At 42.2% G+C, this 12,756-nt stretch overlaps 1 protein-coding gene across 4 annotated transcripts in view; it reads left to right on the top strand.

Annotated features, from left to right (window-relative positions):
- The window catches only part of Armc4 (armadillo repeat containing 4), a 166,624-nt gene that overhangs the window by 33,413 nt on the left and 120,455 nt on the right, over positions 1 to 12,756 (top strand). For 2 of the 4 annotated variants that reach the window (XM_033765651.1, XM_010614782.2), the window contains 7 exons: positions 720 to 912; positions 1,621 to 1,727; positions 1,903 to 2,039; positions 3,058 to 3,174; positions 6,921 to 7,120; positions 8,950 to 9,048; positions 12,539 to 12,686. In XM_033765651.1, the coding sequence (XP_033621542.1) occupies positions 720 to 912; positions 1,621 to 1,727; positions 1,903 to 2,039; positions 3,058 to 3,174; positions 6,921 to 7,120; positions 8,950 to 9,048; positions 12,539 to 12,686 (1,001 nt within the window). Of the gene's footprint in view, positions 1 to 719; positions 913 to 1,620; positions 1,728 to 1,902; positions 2,040 to 2,662; positions 2,765 to 3,057; positions 3,175 to 6,920; positions 7,121 to 8,949; positions 9,049 to 12,538; positions 12,687 to 12,756 lie in introns of those variants that run through there. The other 2 variants (XM_010614784.3, XM_010614783.3) reach the window with 2 other exon arrangements.

Here is a 12,756-nt window from a genome sequence, read left to right as displayed (position 1 = left end):
TATATATATATATACTTACCAGATTTTCTTTTCAGCCATCACTTCACACCCATGTCAGCCTCAGTCATGAGTTAGTGTTTAAGATTTTCACTATAATTTGGCACATGTGTAAATACTGGTTAGATTTTTTCCAACTCTAGTATCAGAAGGCATAGAGAATAAAAGCAGTTTGAATGGGTGGGAAAAGAGTGGCATAGACCCGTAGGCTGAGGAAAGCATGCTGTCTGAGGAGGAAAGCGTTTATGAACACCGAGTGCTGGCACCGGCGGACACACTGTTCTGGTGTGATCCTCCTCGGAGATGGGCCTTTCTCTGTCTTCAGATCGGTTCTGAATGTACTGAATACCTATTCTGAACAATGATCTATAGCCAATGGGGAGACAGAGAGGGGAGAGAGAGAGAGAGGGGAGAGAGGAGAGAGGGAGAGGGAGAGGGAGAGGAAGACAGAGAGGGAGAGAGAAAAGGAAAGAAAACAAACAGAGGTGGACACCTGGGTGGAGGAGGGGCAGACACCAATCAGCCTTGGTCTCGGCCTCTACCCTACTAAAGGAAATGCTGTGTATAAATTACGCTGTAACACATCAAGAAGCATAAGAAGGTCTCTAAGTACAACCGAATCTCAGAAGTAGAGCTGAGAAAGAGCCTGTAATGGATTTGTTAGCGTGTGTTTACTGTACCGGAAGATAAGAGGATGATATTTATTTATGATTTATTTTTAGCTAACAGAGACCCTGTAGTAAAAATCCTGGGCTCAGATTATAGCACAATGGAAGAAGACTCTGGTGCCTTAAATATTCTTCATAAAATCGCCAAGGGCGATGATCCTGAAAATGAGAAGAAGATGAAGATTGCAATACTGCTGAAGCAACTAGATCTGCACCTTCTCAGTTGTACCCTAAGACATATTTCACTGTGAGTCATTCATCAAACACATCGCTAAAATAGTCACCAATACCACATTCAGAGTTATAGGAAAAAAAAAAAACCCAAGAAAAATACAGACATTATTGCTCTTAAGGGCACACAACATTTTGTTGTAATGATATCGAAATTTTGTTAGATTTATCCTAGTTCTTAAAAATTAAATTCGCAGTTAGCATTGTGAACAAAGTCTGGTGGGTTTCACCCAGGTCTGAAGACATTAAACAGACTGATCCCTTTGGAAGGCCTGAAGGCTGAGGGAAGCGTGCTGTTTGAGGAAGAGAGTGTAATCATAATCATACGAATGCCTGAATTATAGCACAGGTATTACGTAGCGTTCGTATGGTATGTGACACGTTCGTTTTCCCACCGATTTCTCCAGGTATGGTATGGTACGAAAGGAAGTGATTCTTAATCTGGATATACTCAGTGTTCCATTCAGCATGCCTTGCTGATCTCTCAGTGTTTTGGGGGAGTTGTTAAAAGATTACGTTGTAGCTGGGGACTTAGCTCAGCGGTTCCGTGGCCTGCCTCGCAAGTGCAAGGTCCCGAGTTCGATCCCAAAAGATCACAATGTAGCTAAAATTAAGTACAATTTTAATTGCAAAAAAAAAAAAATTCTCTGATATGATATTTGTTCGTTTTCTGTAGATTCTGTTTTAAAACACTTAAATTGATTTTTAAAAACATGTATTTCAGACAGATACATTTAAATCCGGTGCCTGTTAAGAAAGATATAGAGCTTCTTAAGAGCTTCTCGGGAAAAGGAGAACAAACAGTCTTGGAATCCATTGAATACACCTCAGGTATTCATTCTCAGAGTCGCCTTACAATGCCATAGTTGTCTTTTAAGAACGCGCCCTGCAACAGCGTTAGGATAAAAGGTTTAAGAAACTGAGAATTTAAGATCCGGGCAGCAATGATTTTGTCGAAGGCCACGCTTCGCCCAGCCCTAACTGAGGGGCCTGCGCTCGCTTTCAGATTTCGAGTTCTCCAATGGGTGCCGGGCCCCACCGTGGAGACAGGTGCGCGGGGAGATGTGCTACCTGCTGGTGAAGCCGCACGACGCCGAGGCCCTGTGCGTCACCTGCAGCGTGCAGGGCGTGTTTCTGAACGGGGTGAGTAGCCCGGTCCCGGTCCCGGGCCCGGTTCGGGCCCGGTGAGCCGGTGGGGTCAAAGCAGGCGCCCTTGCTGGGTGTTTTCCGGGCGAACCCAGAGGTGGCCCAGAACCGCGCTGTTCCCCACTGCGATCAAGGAGCCAGTCTTCTGAGACGCAGCCGTGAAGACGAGCAAAGGCCCTGCAGTTGGTTTGCGTGGGTCCAGGCACTGAAGGGAAGATGCCAGGGGCCCTGGGGTGGCCCAGCAGGAAAAGCTGCGGCTGCTGTCTCCAGGGGACCGCTGCCCCGGCACGTGCGGCTTCACTTGCCGTGGGAACCTGTGAGCATTCCTCGGTTTTACAGATGACAAGGGAAGGCTGAGCAAATAGTCTTGTGACAAGTCCAGTTATGGTCGGATAATGGGCCAGGGAGGAAAGGGAAGGGAGGGGAGAAAGGGCAGAACAAGAGGGGCAGAGGCAGGCAGGGCCTGGGAGGAACCCATGGCCTGGACAAGGAGCCTGCGGCCAACAGGCCACACAGCAGGAAGAGGGTGAGGACAGAGGGCTTCTCTGGGGACCTCCCACTCCGGAGGCCTTTTGTGACTTCATCAGCCAAGGTTCCTGAAGTCACAGAGCACTTTCCCAGTGGGAGAACAGAGCGAAGGGCCTCCTGCTTCTCTGCTGAACAGCGGAGTTCTGTGTGTGTACAGGAGGCCGGCGAGACTAAGTGAGCAAATGAGTCAACAGGTGGTTAACATTAGGTTCATTAGGAAAACTATTTGGCAGGGCACACCTGTACTTCCAGATACTTGGGAGGCTGAACCAGGAGGATCTCCTGAGCCTAGGAATTTGAGACATTGAGAACAGCCTGGACAACATAGCAAGGACTTGCTCCTCGCACAAAGAAAGTGGGGAGGAGGGAGGGAGGAAAGAAGGGGAGGGGTGGATTGAGAGAGTGGGAGATACCCTGTCATGTGGGTTATGTGGGTCTTTTAGAGAGAGAACCCCATACATCATAGCACCAACCTTTTCCTCCAAAGGGCAAAACAGATGAGGAGGAGCACATTGATTATGAGAGGAAAGGTGAAGTTTATAAAGATCTTGTCACATTTTTAAAAGAAAAATCAGCGAAGTTTTCCGAAAACATGTCTAAACAGGTAAGTTGTATGTTCTCCTGAGTACAACTTTCTAGACTGTAAGAAACTGGAGAGTGATGTTGGCTGTTTTTGGACCCTGATTTTGATTATTAGCATGTTTTCACAATAGAATATAAAATAAGAACTATTGAAAATGTAGCATTTTAAAAATGATCCTGATTGTCTTCAGAGGATAAAGTGGAATAGTTCAATTCAAAATAGGACTTTTGCTCTTCTCTTTTGAATTAGTAACACTAAGAATAAAACGCTCAGCCCTGTTTATGACACTGAGATATTTTGATTATTTTTATCCTCTCCAGGACTTCAAAAGTGTGTGAGCTGTATGAGCACAGGAACTTCTTATTTTAGGGGAGATGCTTTTAGGCTTCTACCATGATGATGTAGCTTAATGAAAGCATTACTGTGTCTTCCAAACACTGCGTATCTTTAAAATTAAGCGCTATTATTTTTAATGTTTATTTTTATAGAATCTGGCTCTTGTCAATGAATATCCTACCATCTCTCTCAGAATAGTGGTGATTTTTTGAAAGCTTGTTGTTTTACATGAATCAGGGTTCTTCAGAGAGACTGAACCAGTAACAAAGAAGTGTGGGAAGGGGAGGAAGGGAGAGAGAGGGAGAGGAAAAAATATTTCAAGAAATTGGCACAGGGACACGCGAGGACTGGCAGCTCTAAAATGCGCAGAGCGGTCCAGCAGGCTGCAATTCAGGTGAGAGCCGGCCCTGCTCTCTGGAACGGTAAATTCTGGAGGAAGACGACTAGAAGCTCAGGCAGTGTGGAGACTCCAGTCTTCCCTTTTAGTCTCAGCCCACGGCTGCCGGTGGTTCACCTACTCAACTCAGACTCTCCCTCCTTAAATGCTAATCACATCTAAAAAAAAAAATGTGTGCTCAGCCATGTTTAGCTTGCTGCTTGACCGAAGTACTGGGTTTTTTAATCTAGCCAAAAAAATTAACCGTCGTGCAATTGTTTCCTGCTCTGTCTTACTCTCCTTTGAGTTTCTTTTTGCTTGCTTTAAACCCTTTTCACATGAAATGCTTCTCATAATTTTCTCAGTTTCTCCAAAAAGCCAAGCAGCAAAACTCTTTTGTGGATTGGTCCACTGGGCCGCTGGCGCCCTGAGGCCTTTTTCAGGGATCCCTTAATGTCTGGTTCCATGAGAGTTTTCACTGCAGTGTTCAGTTTCTCTAGAAAGAGCTCTTTAGGTCTCCTGCCTGGAAAGGTGAGTTAGGAAAAGATGCTACAGTTGTTGTCACTCAAGAGGTAGGTGATATTTCACTTAGTTCTCTTGTTTTTGGACACAGGCTTCATTCTCATTTTCATCTGTACGGGGAACCCTTGAGTCTAGAGCTCCTTTGGTCCTTCTTTGAGACCAACTCTCATTTCCTGGAGGTGTGAGGACAAAAGCCTTACTGAGCTGAGGGGCTGCTGGTGTTAGGGGTGGAGATCTCGGGACCGGCTGCTTTCCACGGAGACTTTGAAGCAACCCCTCCGCCCTCCCCAGTCACTTCTGCGCCTCTCTGGCACCTGGGACCTCAGTCTTGCAAGTTTGCCTGTTGCACTGCATGTTTTCTGTAGATTACCTCCCCGATTCATTTACCATCCCTCTTTTGAAAGCTGTCTTTTAAAGTGCGTCTTCTGTTTTCATCAAGAATAGAGTTTTGTAGGTTTTTTTTCCTTATAATTGTTTTGGGATTTTAGAGTAGAATAGAAAAAGACTTTAGTCTGCCCTATTAGAACCAGAAATCCAATAGGTGTATTTTTATCTTGTGTTTAAAAAAATTTTTTTAATTGAGTTAACATTTGTGTACAAAAAAATGTCCAGCTCTTAAGAATGCAATTTTATTTTTTCCCACACATACGTATGTAGCACTCTGATCAGGTATGGAATGTTCCCGCCAGTCCCAAAAAACGGCTGTCATGCCTGCTTTCATTGACTCTTCCTCTTTTGTGAAAACCCATATTCTGATTCCCATCATTATGGGTTACTTTTGGCTGTGCCCTTCATGTGATGTGATGTGGCTGTGTTTGAACAGACACTGTTTTTGATAACCATCTGTGCTTTTGTATCTCTCATTACTTCATTACTTTTTATGGACGAGTATTTGCCACTGTGTGGGTAGACCACAAATTATGTTTATTCACTCATCTGTTGATGGACCTGAGTATTGCTTCATGTTTTCAGCTCCAAAGCAAAGTCACCACAAACATTCTTATGCATGTTTTTGTATGAATATATATTTTCATTGCTCCTGAAAAAAATCTAGGAGTAAATTGGCAGAGTTATATAACTTTCCAAAATGATTGTAATATTTTACGTTCGTATCAGCCATGTATGAGACTCCAGTTCCTCCACATACCTGAAAATTATTGACATGGTCGGTCCTTTAACTTTAGACCTTCTGATAGGTGTATACTTTTACCTCTACCCCTGAGTGATGCCCCCAGCCTTCATTTATTGTTATTTTTCTTGTTTAAAATAAACTTTATGATACAATTTAATTTTGTCTAGTCATAGTTATGTTTAATGAGAGTTTGATTACCTCAACTGTGAATATTTTGCTAGGAGCATACACTAGGGCTTATACACGTATTAGTCTAAGTAATTCTCTTAAATCTATATAAAATCTGGAAGATCCATTTTCTTCTTTTAGACAAGGAAATTCAGAGGACGCTTTCATTTCTTGGTGCTAACAAGTGAGCATCTTTGTGTTATTATATTTGAAATTATATTCATGGAGGGTATGTGTTAGCAGTTACCTTTTTGGAAAGGTGGTCTTTTCCTTTAGTTTTTACAAAATTCATTTTTAATTGATACACAAAATTTGTACATATTAACAGGATACCTTGTAATGTATATATATATATATATATATAATGTATATACATATATATATATAAACTAATGTCTAAATCAGTTTAATCATATCTACTTAAATTTATCATTTTTTATAGTGAAGACTTTCAGAATCCTTTCTTTCAGCCTTTTGAAATGCACAGTACATTATTGTCATTGTGGTCACCCACTGTACAAAAGTTCACTCCTGTCTAAGTGTAACTTAGTGCCTAGTGAGGGACATCGCTTCCCCATCACCCCTACACCCTGCCATCTCTTCCTGCAGTGATAGCAAACCTTTTAGAGACTGAGTGCCCAGCTGCAGCCCCAAATCCACTTATTCATTGCCAAGTGCTAACACTGCTCCTGTGTGCGACGTCATGTGATGCTCGGCTGCTGGGGTGGTGCTGGGGTGACTTGGCTTGATGCTGCCGAGGGGACCCTGTGTCCTCCTGTGGTACGTGTCCCAGAGATTCACCATGTCTGTCTTAATGTCTTTGTCTGGTTTTGGTATGTGGGCCGTGTGGCATGATAATACATGTGGGACATATTCCAGAACTTTTCCTTTTTCTAGAATTCTAGATTCTTCACGTCTTGAGAGATGCTGTTGGGTGGTGTATTCTAGTCAATACAGGCATTGTGCTTTATTTTCTCGAGTGAATGAGTGGGTCCAACCCTGCTATTGTTTGTGTGCCCTGGCCCAGCTGTGAGTTTAGAAATAGCACATTGCTATATTGCTCTCTGCCTGTTTGCTCCAGAGAGGCCTTGGTCTTGAAGGTGCCCTCATTCAACTCGTGTTGCTAAGTATCTGAGACTTCCTTTCCTAGACTTATCAACAGTGTTTATCTTCTGATGGCACTGGGTGATTCAGAAGTGATATCATTGTAAACATTATTATTTTTTTATAAAGGAGATTAGAATCAGTGAAGAGCAGCAAAAGAATCAGACTGATGAGGTACTTAAGAAGGAACAAACAGATGTCGTCCATAAAGCTATGTCTGGTATAGACAAGAGCAAACTGGAGAAGAACCCAGTTAACTTTGGGAAGAATCAGATGACCAGGAGATTGGAGCCGAGCCTGAACTGGAGGATCACTGTCAATGGCAAAGAGTACGTAGCCATTCTGCGATGGGTTTGCTCATGCATCTTCAGTCTTCCTGGAGCTTTACTCCAAGCTGAAGAATGCAAAGTGGCTGTTTACATGTCCCTCCACAGAACAAGGTGACACTTTTCTCCTCCTCTTTGTATCCCAAGTGGGAATATTTGACAGCAGTGGCGTTAGTGCCTGGAGCACTGTGAAGGGAAGAATATGATTCACTCTTGTTTAGTGAGTCAGGAAAATCACCATGAAAAAGATGATCAAGTAACATAGGAAATGTGAATTTACAGAGAGGGCCCCTGTGAGGCGTGTGCTGGGAGAATCTAGAAGGATTACAATTATGTGGAGTTGAGCAGGGAATCCTTCGCTGCGATGGTCTTCTCTATGAACAGAACTTTAATGCCATAAAAAGGCGAGAGTCTCAAAATGTTGACTGGCCCATGTAAAGGGGACACTTGGTTTTTAGCAGTGTTGGCAAATTTATGACATGTGTGTCGCTGTGTTTTTCTTTTAAGACCAAGGATGTTAGTAAATGAGCTGTTTTTTCTAAGTTTCTAAGTTTTTTCTGTGTTCAGGTTGAATTGCAGTGTCGGCACTTTGTGATAAATGAGAGGGTATTGGGTTGCAGGTTGGTACTCAGTCTCTAAAAGGTTCACCATCACTGGCTTATAGTGTGTGAGGTAAACAGAACTCATTCCATTGTGGACCCTCCATAATTAGGTGTCAAAGCAAAGATTAAGAGCTACTTAAATGTTGAGGCAATCAAAATCACCTCGACCGTTGTGCTAGTTTTCTGTTACTATAACAGAATACCTGAGATAGTTAACCTACACGGAGAAAAGGTATCCTTTGGCCTACACTTTTGGAGGTTTCTGTCCATGATCAGCAAAGGCATTGCTTTTTGGCCTCTGGTGGGGGTGTGAGATGTCTGTGGTTGGGACACTCGGTGGAGCCAGACTACTTGCTGCATGGCCAGGAAACAGAAGAGGGAGAGGAAGTGGCCAGGTCCCCACAGTCTTCTCTGAGAATCCACACACCCCTTGCTAGTTCCCACCCTCCAACCAGCCTGTGGACTGAACTTTTAACAGAGGGGCTTTTAAGGAGCAGTCAAGATCCCAACTAAAGTTTACTTCTTAAACTCGAGCAGATAGCTTGCAAATCTCAGCCTATATCCGGCGGTCTCTGTTGTCACATGTTGGGTTACTAACTGGCTCATGCTTAGTCTTGGTCTCCGTAGTGTCCTCCCTGTGGGGATCTGATAGCCACAGGTGACTGTGACTTGGAAGTAAATCCAGAGAGCTATCGGGAGGAAGGGGCTCCAGAGAAAGAGAAGATGCTCTTGCCCTTCTGATGATCACTGATCTTCTGTGTTTGACCTTTGCAACTCTGGAAGAGTCCACTGTGAAAAATGTTAACCAGGAAGTGACTTTTAACATATTATTTTTCCATGTACTTGTTCTTTCAAATGTGAATTTCCTTCACAAGTGTTTAATGAGAGCAGAGTGTGTGTGAAGGACTGTGCTAAGCCTGAGGATGCCAGGGGAGGCAGGTGCAGGCCTGCTGTGGTGTTGGGGAGGAAGAAGCCATGCTGGCCATCACAGAGAGCAGTGAGTACCCAGCGGGGAAGTGTAGAGCGATGGACGTACACAGTGATGGCAACATCTCCTCACTGTCCAAAATGCGTGGCTGTGCTTGAAGGACAAAGGGGCAACTTGGAGTGTCAGGTGAAGCTGGAACCTGTCATTCCCTGAGTCCAGAACACATATGAAACTGATGGACCAGACTTTATTTCCTGTTCATCAACAGGAGGTAATAAAACTCATGTTTTCTTTTTCTTTAGCCGCAAAAGCTCAGTAAAGGACAGCCAAGAAGAAAAGCACGGAGGAAAACTTGAGAAGACCAGAGCATCTATCTCACCGGGAAGAACGCAGTTGTTGCGGTATGTGTGGGGGTGACCGAGTCCTTCCAGCCAGCCCCACATGATGGCTGAGGCAGTGTGTTAATTAGCAGCTTTCTCACTGCTACGTTAGGGTCCTAAGATACTTATGTTGACATACGGCAGTTACTGGCAGTGTTGGTAAAAGTGATAAACCTGGATTTCTTTAAGTGTATTTCCAAGACCTCTTTCTAATGCAATATACAAGGACTGACTATTCATTGAGTCTAGGAAAAACATGAGTGCAAAGAGCAAGGCATACTGGGCTCCACAGCTGACCTCGATTCTGAACAGTCACACACTATTGACACCTGCCTGGGGTTTCTTTTGGCAGTCACCGATGACTCTTCCAATTCTACGGTGACATGTTTCACCTCTCATTAACATTTAGTGGTGATGATTACAGAGCCAAGACCTATCTTTTGGTTTTAAAGCGAAGATGCTGCAGTGTGGTCCTTCACATCCTTCACCTAGTTTCCCCGGGGCCATGGTTCTATAGCACAGTAGCCGCGTAAGGAAACCAACTGCAGTGCAGTGCGGTGTGTGTAGAGACCAGGATGTGTAGCTGTTGTGTCACCACCTGGAACTCCTGTCTCTGTACCAACCGCAATTTCTAGCTCCTGGACGATGGCGTATAAATGGAATCATCCATCTTTAATGGAGCTCTTTTTTGCATCACCATAATACCCTTGGCATCCACCAAAGTTGTGCCTGTTTCAGTAGTTGGTGCCTTTTTATCACTCAGTAGTGTTGCACGGTACAGGTGTACCTTGCTTTGTTTAATCATCCCTCTTGTAGAACGTTTTAGTTGCTTGCAGCTCTTCACTATTACAAATGATGCTGCTGTGAATGATCACGTACAGGCTTCTGTATGCATGCAAGTTATTTCTCCAGGATAAATGCCTGATGACTGACACACGGGAATTATTTGGCTTGTTAAGAACTTTTCCAGAGTAGCTGTGCCCCTTTTTATCCAACCAGTGACATTTGAGATTGTTTCTCCTTGTTTTTGCCAGCACTTGGCATTATTACTATGATTTATTTTGATCACTGTAAAGTGTGTGTGGTGACATTGCTTCAGAACATGCTCTCCTGGTTTTAATGCCTGCTGTCATTCTCTGTTGCCTAGAATGGATTGTGGACATTTAGTGTTAGTTCTTCTCACCTTGGTGGAATTCACCAGTGAAGCTGTAAGGGCCTAGAGATTTCTGTTTTGAGTTTTAACCCCGTGAATTAAATTTTATTCATTTAAGATGATCTTTTTCACATTATGATTTCAATTTTATGGTTTTTTCACTTTGAGTAAATTATGGTAATTTGTACTTTTAAAGAGACTGATCCATTTTTGTCTAACTTTTCAAATTTACACTTTCAATTCTTCATTATTTTCCCTTACTATCCTTTGTCATCTGTAGAATCTGTATACCTATAAAATATGCTGTGCTTTTTACCTGACATGAGTCCTTGTGTGTTTTGGGAGGAGCTGGGGAATCAGTCTTGCTAAAAGTTTTTCAGTTTGTGCTTTGGGCTTACTTTGCTCTTCGTTTTTAGTTTCTGTATTCCACAGATGATTGGATTGAGATTTCTCAAATGTAACTATTTCATGCTATCTATTGCCCTTCTTTAAAAGAGCAGCTTTAGCTGAGAAATTGCAGATTGTGGTATGTTTTCATTTTCATTTGGTTTAATGCAATTTAAACATTTCCCTTGAGACTTTCTCTTTGACCTTTGATTATTTAAAAGTATGCTTTCTCAGTTTCCAGTATTTGGAAATTTTCTTGTTGTGTTTCTGTTACCGATTTTCAGTTTGGTTCCATTGTGGTCAGTAATATAATTTCAATTCTTTAAAAGCTGTTGACATTTTAACATGGCCCAGGATATCTTGATATAGGTTCTTTCAATGGTTAAAAAGACTATGCATTCTACTTTTGTTGGGTGGAGCATTCTATGATGTGCATTAACTTACAGTAGTCTTCTTGTATTTGCAGGGGTGTGTTCCTAAGATCCCTGTTGGTTGCCTGAAACCACAAATAATACCAAGCCCTAGACGTGTATATACTATTTCTTTTTTATACATACCTATGATACAGTTGCTAAGTTAGGCACAGCAAGAGATTAACAGTAATCAATAATAAAACCGTTGTAATGATGCACTGTAATGTTACGTGAATGCGGCCTCTCTCTTTCTCCTAACATATCTTATTGTACCAACTCACCCTTCCTCTGATGAAATGATACAGTAAGTGGCTGTAAAATGATATGACGTGAGCTGAAGGGCACCGGTGTTGTCATATAGGGCTGTGCTGACACATGAAGGCTGCTTGAACACCAGCTGTGAGATGGTGACAGTGGGTCTGGTAATTGGGACGATTACTAAGTAACTAGCCCGGGGGCAGTAGCACAGATTGATATGAAGGACCAAGGGTGGCTCATGCATCAGCTAGGACAGGGGAGAGGGACAGCAGGAGATCGTGTCACGCTACTCAGAATGGTATCATTTAAAACTCACTACAAAGTCTTTATTTCTGGAATTTTCCATTCTAATGCTTTTTATTGTGATGGGCTGTGGATAACTAAAACCATAGAAAGCAAGCTGCACATAAGAGGGACTCTGGTAGGTTGTGTGAAGGTGTTGTTGATTTCCTCTCTATCTTTGCTTATTTCCTTTCTAGTTAATCTACCAACAATTGAGAGAGGGTGTGTTGAAACCTCCAACGGTCACTGTAGACTTTTCTATTTTCTTTTTGGTTCTATTTTTGCTTCATGTACTTTGCAGCGATCTTTGGTATCCTCCAAGTTAGGAGTGCTTGTCTCCCTCATGAGTTCATGTTTTATAATATGTAAAGTCCCTCTCTGTTACTGGTTATTTTTTTGGTGAAGTCTGCCTAGTCTGATATTCACATGACAACTTCTGTTTTCTTTTGATTGGTGTTTGCATAGTATATTTTTTCCTTCATTTTATTCTCAAACTACCCATACTGTTATATTTGAATTCCTATAGACAGTATATAATTCATACCCCTCTCTTTGCAATCCACTAAGTCAAACTGTCTTCTGATTTGTGTGTTTAGATCATTTACCTTTAATGTAATTACTGATATTTTGTGGTCTAGATCTGCCATTTTATGAGGTCACCTTGTTTTCTATTTGTTCTGCTTTTGATCTTTTCTTTCTCATCTTCCTGTGACTGCTTGAACATTTTATATAATTCCACTTTGATTTTTCCATAGTATTTTGAAGCTCATCTCTTTGTATAGTTTTGTGTGCCTGCTTTAGGTATTGTGATATATATATATATTTTTTTAATATTCTTATTATTCCTTACCAAATTGACCTTTTCTAACTTGAGTGAAGCATGAAACTTCACCCCTTTTCTAGAAGTCAGATGGACTTGATATTCACTTATGTCTTATATACACGTTACTAAAGAATTACATTGTATCCGTATCCATGCTGGAGCTTACATGAATGAATTTGTTCTTGTTATTTTTAGTAAGAGTGCTGACAAGGCTGAGGAGACTATTAGTGAGAGTTCCTCAGAGAGTGAGGAAGATGAAGAACCACCTGATCATCGCCAGGAAGCCAATGCCGATTTGCCATCAGAATATTGGCAAATTCAGAAGCTGGTAAAATATTTAAAGGTAAGGAAGAGTTTTTATACTATATTTAATGTGTTCATGTAAATCATTGTGTGTGTGTGTGTGTATATAT

Source organism: Fukomys damarensis, unplaced genomic scaffold (genome assembly GCF_012274545.1).
Source record: "Fukomys damarensis isolate Sample0158 unplaced genomic scaffold, DMR_v1.0_HiC HiC_scaffold_19, whole genome shotgun sequence".
In the NCBI taxonomy this organism is placed as follows: domain Eukaryota; kingdom Metazoa; phylum Chordata; class Mammalia; order Rodentia; family Bathyergidae; genus Fukomys; species Fukomys damarensis.
The sequence above is the reverse complement of the archived record's forward strand: the minus strand, read 5'-3'. Positions and strand labels throughout refer to the sequence as shown.